Here is a 15562-nt window from a genome sequence, read left to right on the forward strand (position 1 = left end):
TTTATTCTTTGCATTTTTGTTCCCAGTGCTTTGCATAGTGCCTTGGCACATACATTTTGTGGTTGTTGTTACGGTGGTGGCAGTCTAGTTGTTTCAGTCATGTCCAATTCTTTGTGACCCCATTTCGAGTTTTCTGGGCAAAGATACTGGAGTGGTTTGAGATTTCCTTCTCCATCTCATTTTACAGATGAGAAATTTGAGGCAAATAGGGTGAAATGACTTTGCCAGGGTCACATAGCTAGTAAGTATCTGAGGCCAGATTTGAACTCAAGAAGATGAGTCTTCTTGACACCAAGCCCAGTAGGCTTATCCACTGCACCAACCCAGCTGTCTATGGCACATCGTAGGTACTTAATGAATGCTTACTGATTGGCAGACTGACTGATAGACAAGATAGACAGATTTTGGGGTAGCTAATAGTAGAATCAGGTGAATTAGGATCTGGTTGAATGGCTAGGTCCTAAAAGTAGTCATTAACGGCTGAATGTCCACTTGGAAGGAGGTCTCGAGTGGGAGTGTTCTAGGGATCTGTTTTGGTCTTTTGCTGTATAACTAGTTTATCAAGATTTCTATAAATAGATACAAAAACAATCACACAAGATAGGGAAGATGTGGCTGGATAACAGTCTGGAGAAAAAAAAAGATCCGTGACAGATTACAAGCTGAAGCATCAATATGACGAGATGGTATCCAAAAAAGTAAAGCAATTTTGGATTGCATTGCGAATTACAGAGCGACTAGAAGCAAGGAAGTGGCATCTTGCTGTATTCTTCTATCTTTCCTGGTGAGGCCACACGTAGAAAGAATACTGTGATCAGTTCTGTAGATGCTACATTTGGAGAAAGACATTAATAAACTGGAGAATGTCCAGAGGTGGGGGACCAGCATGAGGAAGATCCTCAAGATCTCGCCCAAATGAGTATCAGGCTTTTTTTAAACCTCATCTTTGTTTTATTGCATTATTATTGATTTTTGTTAACTACTTCCCAAATAAATTTGTTAAAAATTTACTTTATTTTTAATTTATGGAATAAAACAAGCATTTCCATATCAAAGTATAATAAAAAAAGATGATTGCACATGACATTGCAAATCTGCTATGCACAACTTGCTATTCCTTTTAAATATACAACAAAATTATCATGTAAATTTCTTTTTTTTCCCTTTTTTTCTTCTCTATCCCACCCCAGTCCTAGAGATGGCTATCATTACATCATTAGACACAAATAGGTGTGTGTGTGTATACATATATGTATGTGTTCATATATACATATGTAAAATTATCAGTTCCTTCTCTGGATGTAGACAGCATCTTTCTTCATATGTCCTTTATAGTTAATTTGGGTATTTATAATAGCCAAAATAGGGATATTTTGGCTGGAAAAAAAAAGAGTTTGGAGTTTGTGTGTAAGGAAAGACATGATGGCTGAATTTAAGGCTGTTAAGTAGAAGAGGGACTAGGCTTGTACTCTCTGGCACAAGACAGCAGGCCTGCAATTGATGGCTGGAACACAGGCAGAGAGGCAGATTTAGAAGGTATAGAAGGGAAACTCTGTTCACAATTAAATCTGGACAAACATAGAAAGGCTAGCTGGGAAGGGAGTTGCTTATGGAGTAGGTTCTTTACTTGGGTACAGGTTGGATGAGATGACCTTGGAGTTACTTTCCAACTCCAAAATTTTGTGGTTTCTCCCTAATTACCATGCAGCACAATAACAATTAATCTTGTCATTAAATGTACATGATTAACTCGTGAGTTTTATTTGATTGCAGCACTAAACTATGTTTAAGTACGATTAGCTTTAAGTTTGTTGCTCAAACAGAATTGTTGTTTGCTTACACTTAGAAAAAAACAGAGAGAGCGCTCATTACTTGTCTATCAAATTGTGCAGAGAACAAACACTTCCTCTTCCTCTCTCTTTAACCACCCTCTTCACCTGTGCACTGCATTCCATCCCATATCACCTGAGGAAGGCTTCTCCCTCACAACCTGCCCCCTCCACAAAACAAAGTCAAACAGTTTTTCTACTTGGGGTTCCAAGCTAAACGGAATCCTCAAACATCTATGGATCTCAATTCAGGACTGAACTCCATCCAGCTGAGACTCTTCTAACTAGTTTCTTGAAAAGCTCTATGTTTAGGGTCATAGGTTTAAGTAATTACAGGAACTTCTAGCCAGCATGGAATATTTCAAAACAACTTATTCATGTGGCAAAGGAAAAATGAATGTGTTCTTGTAAAGACTTAGGGCATATAGACAAAGACAAAATACAAGGAGGTTTTTAAAAGAAATTGATTTTCAAAAGGAGAAACAGATTCCTTTACATTTTAAACTCAAACCAATATGGTTTTTTTTCTTTTTGGCTAGGCAGTGGGGTTAAGTGACTTGCCCAGGGTCACACAGCTAATAAGTGTTAAGGGTCTGAGGCTGGATTTGAACTCAGGTCCTCCTGACTCCAAGGCTGGAGCTTATCCACTGCACCACCTAACTGCCCCTGTTTTTTTTTTAATAATACATTCCAAACTCTGGATTCATAACAACATCTGTGACAATAATATAATAAAACAACAGGAATAATGACACCCTTGAGCAGTCACTCCTCCCAGGCCCTCAGTTTCTTAATCTGTAAAATGAGGGAGTTACCCTGGATGATTTCTAAGGTACCCTCCAGCTCTATGATTCTATGACAAAAATACAAAACACGAAAATGCTGTGTAACTAACTTGACAGATTTGACTAGACTAGGAATTATAAAGGTTAAAAATTAAGCCGCTCTTTTAAAGGAATTTACAATCTATAAGACGGTTAGGGAGTGGGAATAAAAGTAATAAAAGGCAAAGTGTGATGGAGGCAAAGCAGAGATCCAAACAAAGTACCATAGGAAAACTAGCGGAAGGAGAGGAAACCTTCTGCAGCAGGGATCAGGGAAGCCTCTACAGAGAATGTGACACCTGAGTTGAACCATGAAAGAAGGCAGAGCTAGGGTTTTTCAGAACTCTGAATTTTCTAACAATTAGAGCCTACTCAATAAATAAATGAGCAAGAAGCAATAGCTTATCTCTTGACAAGTAAGTGAATAAAATCCATAAAGTATAACAAAGCCATAAGAATACAAAGAAATGTCCATGAACTAAAATCCTGGCTCCTATAAGGAAGTGGTACACGAATTAAAAGTTTCCGTTTTCTTTCTTGGAAATTATCCAACGTTGCGCATAGAATTAAAGATGTGTTACTATTTAGGAATTTTGGTAGAAAAATAAAATAAAAATTTACCTGTGCAATGTCCAAGATGTCTTATATCAATCTGTTCCTGTTTCACACATGATGCTTCTCGAACAAAGCATGGGTTGTTGTAGGAACTCCCATCAGAAGCACAGACAGGATTAAAACTGTACCCACTGCAGTCTATGTTACACACACACCTAATGAAAAACATACAAACTTAGCTCATCCTTAAAACAAGAAACCATAAAATTAGAAGATATTTGGAAACATACATACACACACATATACATACATACATATACACACGCACACACATATATAAATATATAGTTACTTCTGGTGATATAATCAAAATATTGTTTCATATCTCCCACCGCCTTACTTCCCACATTTAATTTGTTGCCAAGTCCTCTCATTTCTATCTCTGTAATGTCTTGCCTCACATTTCTATTCACACGATTTAGAAAAGAGAGGAATCTTAAACATCATCTGATCCATCATTTTACAGATGAAGGAACTGGGGGCTTAGAGAGGCTAAACAACGTGCCCAAAAATCACTGGGATTTGAACCTTGGACCTCTGATTCTATATCTAGTATTCTTTCTATTACATCACACTTCCTTCTCATTATTGCTATTACATCTGGGCCCACTTATATCTCTGCTAGACTACTGTAATAGCCTTCTAAGTTTTCTTTCTGTCTCTTGCCACCCCATCTCCCCTGTCTATTCCTGACACTGCTAATAGATTTGATCTTCCTAATGCACTGATTTAGTCACTTCATTTTTTTCCACTCCAAACCCTTCAATAGCCATATTGTTTACCAAATAAAGCCCAAATTCCTTAACTGAATATTCAAAGACATATACAATTTGATGCTACCCTATCTTTGTGGCCTTATTTCACATCATTATTTACCATGTACTCTCTGTTCCAGTCGAATTGAAAGCCTTCCATTCCTTGCCCTGGGCTTTCCTGATTTTGCCTTTGGTTTATACCATTTCCTAAACCTGAAGTGCCCCGTCCTACTTCCACTTCTCCCACCCCATCCCCCAAGCCATCACCTCTATTTATTGAAACCCAAGACCCAGCTCCAATACTATCCCTTCTATGAAATCTTCTCTAATTCTCTTCATTCAGAAATGATGCTTCCTACAATCTTGCATCTGTGCCAATGTAGTTTGTGCCTTTTCTATTCAACAATTCAATAAAAAATATTCTCAAGTGCCTACCACATACAAGGCATTGTCATATATTATAATTATTTGTGAATCTCTTTCATCCCTTTTACTAGATTACAAATATAATTCTATAAGGGTATGGATTATGTGCTATTGATTTTTGTAGCTCCCTCCTGCCTAACAAGTACATTGCCCAAAAGAGGCACTTAAGACATATTTGTTGAATTGAATCGGCAATGTCACTGGGAAAAGTACTGAGAAACAAGAAAGCCTTATGAAGAATTTCTTACTGGTGAGAATATGCTGCTAACTTTCTTTCATGTACAGGTAAAATTATACCAGTTATCTCCTCTGGAATTTCCCGAGGTCCACAGCCAATCAAAGTAATTAAATAATTTCATGAATCATTCAACACCATTTGTTGAAAAGCTCTTTTATCTTGTCTTTTACTGGCTACTATGATAAGAATAAAAAAGAAATATGAAACATCACCTAGTGAAATACTTATACTCTAGTCGGGAATATAAACCTTGATAAAATACTTCAAAGAATATTTGTATGGAAAGATGGACGCATTAATATATTGGTATAGCTATAAATTAGTATAACACTTCTAGAAATCAATTTGGAACTATGTTAAATAAAGGGGTTAAAATGTCCATATCCATGTCCAGAGAGTCCATTGCCAGGCAAATACCCCAAGAAGGTCGTTAACAAAAAGAAAGGTTCCATGTACACCAAAACATTTATAGTAGCATTATTTTGTGGTAGCAAAGAACTAGAAATAAAGCAGATGCCCATTGATTAAGAATGGCTAAACAAAATGAAGTACATGAATGTAACAGAATATTACTGAGATAAAAAATGACAGAGAAGCACATTAGGATTTACATGAACTAAAGCAGAACCAAAAAAACCAAATATGCACAATGAAATGAAAAGAATAATCATAAAACCATCAAAAATGAATTTGCAAAATTATAGAGAACAAGCTTGGTTCTAAAGAAGAGATATGAGAAGACATCTCCTTCCATTCCTTTGCAAAGGTGTGGGGTCCATGGGAGTGGAACATTGCATATAATGTCAAATTTTTTTGATGTGTTGATCAATTTTGCTGATTTTTCCCTCTCTTTTTCTTAAAAAATTCTTTTATAAGGGATGGTTATTTGGAAGGGGAAAAAGGCTACAGGAGGAAATCTAGGCAATTTTAAAAGATACCAAAAATGTATGTTTAAAAAAATAGACATTTAGGGGCCGCTAGGTGGCGAAATGGATAGAGTACCGGCCCTGAAGTCAGGAGGACCTGAGTTCAAATCCACCCTCAGACCAAACACTTGACACTTACTAGCTGTGTGACTCTGGGCAAGTCACCTAACCCCAACTGCCTAAAAAAAAAAATAATAATAATAAATAAAAATAGACACTTGCAGAGCAACCCCTACACAGGTGCAAAACAAACACATTTCAAGGTCCCAGAGGAACTTGAAGCAATGGAGTGATCAGAGAAAGTCTGTGTGTCAAAGACTATGATAATGTGAAGGAAAATGCTGAGTAATGTTGCCAAATGCTGAGTAATCATAATGACCATGCCTAGAGTCCTGGAGAAGAGATAACGAAACACCTCCTTCTTTTCAGTAGAGATGTGGGGGACGAGAGGAGTGGAATGTTGCATGAACTGTCAGAAGTGATCATTGTGTCAATCAGTTTTGCTTTCTCTTTTTTTTTTCTTTATTGTAAGGAAAAGCTTATTGACCATGGAAGGATGAATGTGAGGGATATCCAAAAATGACTGTGATATAAGAAGAAAAGACATCAATAGAACTTAATTTAGGAAAAAAAGAGAGTTGGTAGATATGGGGAGGGGGAAAGGTATGAAGGCTTCAAAATGAAGATGAATTATGAAGGAGGGTAAGGACACGATTTGGCAGAGGGGAAATGGTATTAAGGCAGGAGAACAGCATGAGAAAAGTAAAAAAGATATAATAATAGAAGAAAAATCTTAAATTTGGAAAAGTCCTTAAAGTTAATGTGATTCTGAATCATCTCCCCAATCCATCATCCCTACACACTACACACGCACACATGCATGCACGCACACACACATCCCCCCACAACCCCCCCCCAAAAAAACCCTCAGTGAAAACACCTTTTAGGAATAAATGGGTCAACATCTCATTCGTGCCTAAGATTTTGCTCTCTGAGTCTATTTGTGTCTCTGTATATATTTAACCACACTAGAGCCTAGAAAATGAAAAACAATAGCAGCAATAATTTTGCACCATTGATGTCTAATATTTGAAACTATAGATACCTTGAGTTAAATGTGTTGCATCTAGCTGACAACTATGCTTGGATATCACCTCTTTACTAACTGTACTTTACAAGCAGAGGCAGTAAAATATAGTGGGAAAATGACTAAATATGGAGTCAAGAAATATGTGTGACTATTGGCTCTGCTGTTTGCTAACTGCATGACCTTGGACAAGTCACTTAATTTCTACACACCTCAGCTGCCTCTGCAGCTTTTTTCATGAAGCTATTGATCTCATTCAGAGATGTACTTGAGGCTGAAATGTATATATATTCTATTTCTAATCGTGTGGGCCAGGCTCTTAAAAAGTAAGACCTGCTAAATCATAACAACAAGAAACACACATCTTTATTGTCGAGAAATAGTTATCAGCACCACGTGACACAATGAATTCAAAGGAAGACGTGAAAAACAGAGCAAATCCTAAATTCCAGTCAATTAAAAGGTGAGATTTCAGTAATGAGCATGTAGAAACTGATCTCATCAGCACTAGAACGCACTTAGGAAAATGGAAAAAATTGTAGAATTAAGTTTATTATTTATTTATGGATCTCCATATCTATAAAAGAATACTAGATTTTTAGTTAGAGGACTCGAGTTCAAATCCAGATACCCATATGACCTTGGACAAATCCCTTCATCTCTTTGGGCCTCCATTTTCTCATTTGTAAAATGAGCAGGTTGCCTTTCTAATACCTTCTAGCTCTAAATCCTATGACCCAATACACCTAATTCACAAGAAAAAGAATAGACAGCATAGTAGTCTTGCATGATTTATTTTTTCTTATTCTTTCTGGGTCTATCTTCCTGGGCTAACAGTCACATTATCTCCTCAGTGAACCTAAAAGATGCAATTTGGGATTCTATCCCATTTCAGCCTACCCTCATAAGCCAGGACCTATTTACTAAAGTGAAATTTCTAGTTCAGAAAGTGTTTGGCACTAGGATTTTCACCAAATGTCATTTTAAAATTAATGTAATAATTAAAGTTATTTGGTTTTGGCTAACTGGCATTGTTGCCTCTGCCTAGTTCATTTGAGATGTTTATTTTATTAAATGATATCTCGGCAAATATTTTCATGTTATAACTCAGAAATTGAAATAATTTTGATGCAGAAGTCTCACTCCAATCATTCAGATTGAACTATGTTAATATCCCACTAGGTCTGACACAGAAATAGCCACTTAGCAGCAGAAATAAAAAGTGAATTTGAAAGACATACAGAAGAATGTACTGCCAAATATCTATACTAATGCAAATTATGTTTCAAAATTTTATTAAAAAGGAAAAGGAAGGTGAGGCAGACTGGTATTACTGTTGACAGGAAAAATGTGAAGAAAGCAAATAACCCATTAAAATTGAGGAATAATGCAAAAATAGGACTAAACAACCAGATGTGGAGCATTTAATGACATTAATGGGAGGAAGGGAAGAAGAGCCCCTTGCTACCATGTTAATGAGTATGCTGGGAATTTTTATGGGAAACAGAATTCTTTCTTAGAGAAGGATTAATGAGTGACTCTAGGTACATACAGATGTAGAAAACTTTCTGTAAATATAGTATTTCTCTCCACATAATTTGTTTTTAAAAGTTCTAAATTATATCTTAATCCTATTATCCTACCTAAACCATGCCTTATTTAGAAATTCTATTTTAGATGTTTTTATATCAACAAACTCCTTTTGTAATTCTAACAGACTAAGGGGACATCTTCAATTTAAATAAAGTTACATGGGACTTGAGCTCTTCACAGACTAGTATACCTTCAAAACAGGACCCTGCTCTGCCGCAAAAATCTTCATGGATTCTCAGCTATATCTATTATTGATGTAAAAATGACTTGCCAATATTTTTATTTTTCACCCTGGAGCTGTTGAATACAAAGCATTACAGAAACAGCAATAAAAGGATATTATTCAAATATTTTTTTTAAAAAAACTTATTTTAAAAACTCAGCGTTGAGGCAAATAGATGGTATAGTAGATAGATACATAGCTGTACACATACAAACACACACACACACACACAAATAAAAACAAAAACACTCAATGAAAACACCTTTTAGGAATAAATGGATTAATACCTCATTTGTGCCTCATTTGTGATTTTATTCTCTGAGTATATTTGTATCTCTGTATATATTAATGGGCTTGATGTCAAGAAGACCAGAGTTCAAATCCTGCCTCAGACAAATTATTAGTGACCCTGTAACCCTGGGCAATTCACTTAACTTCTGAATGTTTCCTTTTTCTGGTCTATAAAATGAAGAGGCTAGATCTTGGAGGTTTCTTTCCCCTCTACATCTCTGATACTATGATTGAGGAAACATTTAAAATAGCTATGTGACTTTACATGAACCAGGATTCCTTGTAAATTCTTCATCTGTATTAAATTGGCATATAAAATTGAGAAGATTGTTATCTCCTGTTATAATCATTCATAATAATTATGTATACATAAATAATAAGTATTATTTATAATCATTCAAAATTAATTTATTAATGTGGGAAAGAGAAAATTGGTTCCCTCCTCCCTCCCTAGCCCAGTTGATCTAATCACAGAAAATAAGGGGAAGATAACAAAGGTAATGAGCTATTAAGATGCCACAAGGAATGGGAAACAGCAGAACCCCAGGAGAAGAGAAAGGACAATGAAGTCCTATAACACCAGACATGTGAGTGCCTGAGCGTGTGTTCTCCCTGCTGGTACACTTCACATTTTTCTCACCAATGTTGTATGTATTTGTGGGAGAACATGTCCAGGATTACAGAGGAAATCTTTTGTAGCTACTATCATTCGTATGTCATCTTAGTAAATTCCTTTGCTTTGAGCTAATTGTGTGTCCTGGCTGACTGTTAAAGGTAATCACACTGATGGGTGTGCTCATGAGCACTTATGAGTATTAGGAGTGTGGGCCCACAGAACACCCTAGAACCTGCAAGTGGTTTTGCCCTGAAGTCCTAACCTGCAAATCTGTGAATGCTATGTTAGGGATGTAGTCCAGCTCTACCGTGGGGTCTTTGTCCAGATTATATTTGCGTGGCCTGTGCATTTCACTACTAAGTGAAGGGATTTTCTTATCTAACATTTTCTTTCATGGATACCCTAGTATTGCAGGAATCCAGGAAAGAAAAACTAATTAATATTTTTCTTCCGGTGTTCTAAAGAGGATACTACATGAAAAATTCATTATTTTGAAGTTAAGGATAACAAAGTTATTTTATTTTTTAAATTTATTTTTTAATTTAATTATTATTTAAATTTATTTTTTAAAATCTCTGTTCCTGGTTATGTTTATGGACAATTGTAGGATGCTCTAAAAGCAATGACCCTGGTAAGTAAAGCTCTTTCTTGATGCGATACAAAACACATCTACAAAAACCATCTAAGTATGTCTATGAATTCTCAGCATCTAAATAATTGGTGATGGATCAGTGATTTTTATCAGCACAGGGGGCCACTGATCTGGGAATTCCTTCTGCCAACACAGATTGCAACGCCTCTAGGACTCGGTAGATAAATCTTAGGGAGCTGCCAGAGGTGCACAGAGGTTAAATGACTTGTCCAGGATCACACAGCTAGTAACTGTTAGAGATGGATTCTGTATTGAAGTTTTCTGGACTCCAACCCCAGAACCCAACATACTAGGACACACTGCCTCTATATCTAAAGAATACGTAAACACAGATAAATTATTATAGTGTTCGTCAATTGAAACTGATTTCCTCTGCTCCCCACCCCTCCCATTTTCTTCCTTTTCTCCTGATTTTATCCTAATTTTTAAGGCTGGAAAGCAAATCTAATTCCCCAAAATGTTCTAAAATTCCCAAATGTAGGGTGCTAAGCTTTGAAACATACCCACCAGGACTGCTTTTCAATTAAATGAGTAGTACTTTGCTACAGAGTAGAGAATGAAATGAGAGAGAACCATGGCAAACAGCACTTTTGTCTATCCATTTATAGTTATGACCACACCAGGAAACACTTCTGTAGATTTCTTGGCCTATGAAACAACATTATATTCCAAACATCAAATTTTTTAAAAGTGGAAAATCCACAAGTCTATGAATTTTAAGTGCTTCTAAGTTCAATGTGAATGGCATAGACCAAACTCTCTGGATTTGTTATTATTCTTGCTGAGGCAGGAGAGAGAGTTAGTTACCTGTGTTCTGATGCAACAGCCAAGGTGGGAAGGGTATTAAGTGAAACCCGTCCTACCGCCATCATGATTGTTCCCCATGTTTTATTAATTGAAGGCTAATTGTGCATTAATCTAACAATGAAATTTAAATAAGCTGTGAATTCTAGCTTATTTAAAAAAATGAAATTAGAAGAAATGTAAGCAAAATAGTGATATACAATAAATACAGAAAGTACCTATAAAATATTCACAACCAGGCAGTGAGTGATATGTCGCAAAAACCTAATAAAGGTTGTTTTTAAAAAAATTTTCTTTGTCTTCGTCTTAAAAGCAAGATAATCCATCTCTCTAAGTCAACTCACCCGACATTTTCTGCGTCTTCGTCACACTCAGCTTTATATTTGCAAGGTCCACACTTGGAATGTTTCCTGTGAACTTCTGCCCCTGACCCTTCTTCCTCTGGTTAAAAAGAAAAATTGCATCGTCAAACAAAAATCTCCCTCTTTCATATTACGCTTTATATCAGCTCTTTTCAGTGCTCAGTGTCTCCAAAATCTACGTATAAGAATTCGACAAAACACCTTCCTCTTCCTCCCTCCTTCCCCTCACCTCGTTTTCAATTCAACAAATGTCAGTACTCTGTACAGTGCATTCCTGGAGAGGTCTAAATGAACTGACACCACCAGGCTAATCCCTTAGGCAGACACAGACTGGAGCATGACAATATTTGCAAGGAAATTCATGAACATTTATTGCCCAGAGTAGGTAGGTGGTGCAGTAGATTGAGCAATGGGTTGGGAATCTGCAAGACTCATTTTCCTGGGTTCAAATCTGGCCTCAGAGATTTACTAGCTGTGTGACCCTGGACAAGTCACTTAACCTTGTTTGCCTCAGTTTCCTCCTCTATAAAATGAGCTGGAGAAGGAAATGGCAGACCACTCCAGTACCTTTGCCAAGAAAACCCCAAATGGGGATCATGAAGAGTTGGACGTGACTGAAAGGACTCAACAGGACTGTAATTAGCACCATAGAACTACTATATAGCCTTCTCTCCTCTCCTTCCCCCCACTGCATAATCTAGGCAACTGAAGGGCTTTAGGTCTGGGCCAAAGTGAGGCCAATTAGGTTGCTCTGAAAATAGTTTTAAGGGTTATCTCTGGATGTTCTAAGAACCCCCAATCTCTTCAAAGATTTTGGGCTACACAGAAGAGTTCTAGAGGGAAGTGTATTTTGTATAATGTAAAGAACACTGAATAAGCAGGAAAAAGCCTGAATTCAAGTATTTTCTCTGACACATACTAGATATGTGACCTTAGACAAAGCACTTAATTTCTCTGTGTCTCTGTTTCCTCTCCTATAAAAAGGAATAACAATACTCATACTACCTCCCACATGGATTTGCTTTGAAGAAAGTGTTTTGTAAACCTGAATAAATGTGAGTTATTGAATTATTATTATTATTACTAGCCTAGACTAGCAATGTGGCAATGGCATTAACTAATGGTTAAATGACAAAATCTTTGAATTTTGCAGTTGGAAGGAAGCTTAGATGTACAGGAATCCCACCGATAAAACCCCGATGGGCAGTCATCTGAACACTTTCAGGTCCTTTTTTGAACAGATTTAATTCTTAGAAAGATCTTCCTTATATTAAGCCAAAATATGCTTCCTTATAGTTTTTGTTCATTGGTTTTAGTTTCACTCCTTGGCACAACACAGGCTACATATTGCTGTTTTTTCTGTCAATTCTTCAAATATTTGAAGAAAACAATCCCTTCTTCCAACCTTCTCCCCCCAAACAAGCAAATCCTCTCTTTTTCAGTCTAGATGTCCCTACCTCCTTCAACTTATCCTCATGTAGCATGGTTTCCAACCCCTTCGCCAATCTGATCACAATTCCACTGAAAATGTAACAATTGGAACTGAATGTAAACATGGTCTGACAATAACAGTACAGAGCACATCAGAGATTATTACTTCCCTTGTCCTGGACATTACATGTCAGTTAATGCTGGGTTTTTTGGTTTTGTTTTGTTTTTATTTTTGGCAACCATATCATACCACTGGGCTCATATTAATCTTGCAATTAACTGAAACTCTTAGGTCTTTTTCCACATGAACTATGGTTAAGTAAGGGACTCCCTATGTTATAACTGTGCAGTTGATTTTTTTTTAAAAGCAAATGCAAAATTTTAAAATTTTCATCTTGTTAGCTCTGTTCCTCTCCACTGTCCTTTGGTTTACCCTCACCCTTAATTCTTCAGAGGCTGTGGTATTCTACAATATTATTATTACAGAAGATCTCTATAGCCAGTCCTACTTCCTCTCTTGAGTTAGAACAGTCCCAGATGACTAACTGCCTAATGGGCATTTTTACCTGGATAATGATCTCCAACTCAATTTGGACAAAACAGAACTATTACCTTTCCACATATACCACCTGGTTTTTTTTTTTTTCATTTCAGACATTATTTCACTAGGATGTGGAAACTCTCTCCACCCCCATTCCCACTGATGTAAATTGGCAGCTGGCCTCCAATAGTCTCAGAATTGCTTGAAACACTGAGGGCCTAATTGATGTGCAAATGGTCACTGAAAAACTCAATCCTTAATGGATCTTTGATCTCATCCATTAGAAGTCCTCACCAGCAATTCAATTCACAACCCATATCTCCCTGATCCTCCAGTGATACTCTTGGCCAAGCCCTCCTATAAGCTGACCACCATGTTCACTCTATGTGACAAAGGCCTTCCTCTCTTTCTCCTTACATTACAGGAGCATGGAAGTCCAGTATATGTGAGAGGAAGGATTTTAACCCATGTCTTACTGACTCTAAGGCTATCACTTTATCTATCGCATACACCCATTGCCTTTTACTGTCATGACAACTTTACTATATTAAACCTTCCTAGTTGTGAGCCAGAAATCCTCCTCCAATTGTTCAGGTGATCTATACTTTTGCCATGGAGGTTTTATAGTTTCTTTATAAATATCTTGTGGGACTTTTAATAGATAAATACCCAAATGATTCATTTCACTGGCATTTGTACAAAAGGACTCTTTTACCCCCATGATTTCTTCTAGCAGTTTCTTAAAATTGGCATATAGAATATGATTGGTTTTTGTGTATTTACTTTATTCTCTCTTCGTTTTTGTTGATTTCCTTGGATTGTCAAAGTATGCACTCATGTCTTTCAGTGAAGACATGTACAGGGCACTCCTGGGAATAAAATTTCTTGTAAAATGGAGATCTGCAACCACCCTACAACTTAAAGTCTTAATTCTTTGGAGCACTCAGAGGTTAAGTGACTTCCTAGGGTCACCTGATGAGTATGTGTTAGAGATGTGACCTGAGCCCAGGTCTTCCTGACTGAGGACAGTGCATTCTCTCTATGATACTACACTGCAATACTATCTCTTACGTACTTAATTTCTTCCTTGTCAATGCTTTTCTTTCTAAGATATATTTTTTTCACAACTTGCTGTTATTCTTGAAATTTCTAATACGATGTCAAACAAAATCGGTTAACTGTGGTCATCTTTGTTTTGTCTTGATTTGAAGGCAGGGACTGTCTTTTCCTCCTTTTTGTATCCCCAGTGCTTAGCACAGTGCCTGGCACATACTAGATGCTTAATAAATATTGATAGATGCTTAATAAATATTGATTGATCAATCGATTGACTTTAATTGGAATGCTTCTAATATTCCTCCATTGCAATTAATGTTGGGTCTTGGTTTGGCTCTTGTTTCTTGTCACCTTTAGAAAGAATCTCTCTAATTCTATTGTTTTTAAGGTACTTTTTTCTAAAAATCATAAATTTTTATTAAGTGCTTTTCTGCATTTATTGATAAGATCATATTATTTTTGTTATTTTACTGATAAAATGAGTTACATTAATCCTTTTACTAACTAATATTAAATTATTCTTGGATTTCTGGCCACATCTTAATTGGTCAGTGTTAAGACAGTATGGTATGGTAGAAAGAATACTACCGGGAGTCAAGAGAAATCATGGAACAAATTTGACTCTGTATGACCTTGGGCAAGTCATTCATTAACCAGTTAAGTCGCATGGTGAATAGAGTACTGGGCCTAGAATAAGGAAGACGTTGAGTTCAAATCTGGCCTCAGACATTTTCTAGCTGTGTGACCATGGGCAAGTCACTTAACTTCTGTTTACCTGCGCTTCCTCATCTGTAAAATGGAAATGATAATAGCTTCTACCTCCCAGAATTATCATGACAATCAACTGAGACAGTAATTGTAAAGTTTACATGTCTGGCTTACTATCTCTGGCACATAATAAGCACTATACAAATGCTAGGTATTATTATTATTATTATTATTATTATTATTATTATTATTATTCAAGCTCTCTGGGCCTCAGGTTTTCCATTTTTAAAGTAAGGATAGTATTGATTGAACACGGTTTTGCAGGGATCAAATGTGTTAATGTATTCAAAATACCATATGTCAGCTACTATTGCTGTATTCTGTTTGCTAAAGTTTTATTTATGATTTTTTGCATCTATATTTATAAGCCTGTAATTTCCTATTTAAATGTTGTCTTTGTCTGGTTTTGGAATAATTATTACATTTGTCATGTAAAAAGAATTGCACAGAATGCCATCATTTCCTATGTTTAGAAACACTGTATAATAAAGGAACTATTTATCCCAAGAACATTTACACATTTTT

General features: G+C 36.4%; 1 protein-coding gene across 1 annotated transcript in view; it reads right to left on the bottom strand.

Moving 5' to 3' along the window:
- The window catches only part of TMEFF1 (transmembrane protein with EGF like and two follistatin like domains 1), a 147636-nt gene that overhangs the window by 40848 nt on the left and 91226 nt on the right, over positions 1-15562 (bottom strand). The window contains exons 5-6 of the mRNA XM_021004617.2: positions 11224-11320; positions 3275-3423 (exon numbers count right to left, since the gene is read on the bottom strand). Coding sequence (XP_020860276.1) covers positions 3275-3423; positions 11224-11320 — 246 coding nt within the window. The remainder of the gene's footprint in view (positions 1-3274; positions 3424-11223; positions 11321-15562) is intronic.

This window comes from Phascolarctos cinereus, unplaced genomic scaffold (genome assembly GCF_003287225.1).
Source record: "Phascolarctos cinereus isolate Bilbo 61053 unplaced genomic scaffold, phaCin_HiC Scaffold_4;HRSCAF=312, whole genome shotgun sequence".
Classification (NCBI taxonomy): domain Eukaryota; kingdom Metazoa; phylum Chordata; class Mammalia; order Diprotodontia; family Phascolarctidae; genus Phascolarctos; species Phascolarctos cinereus.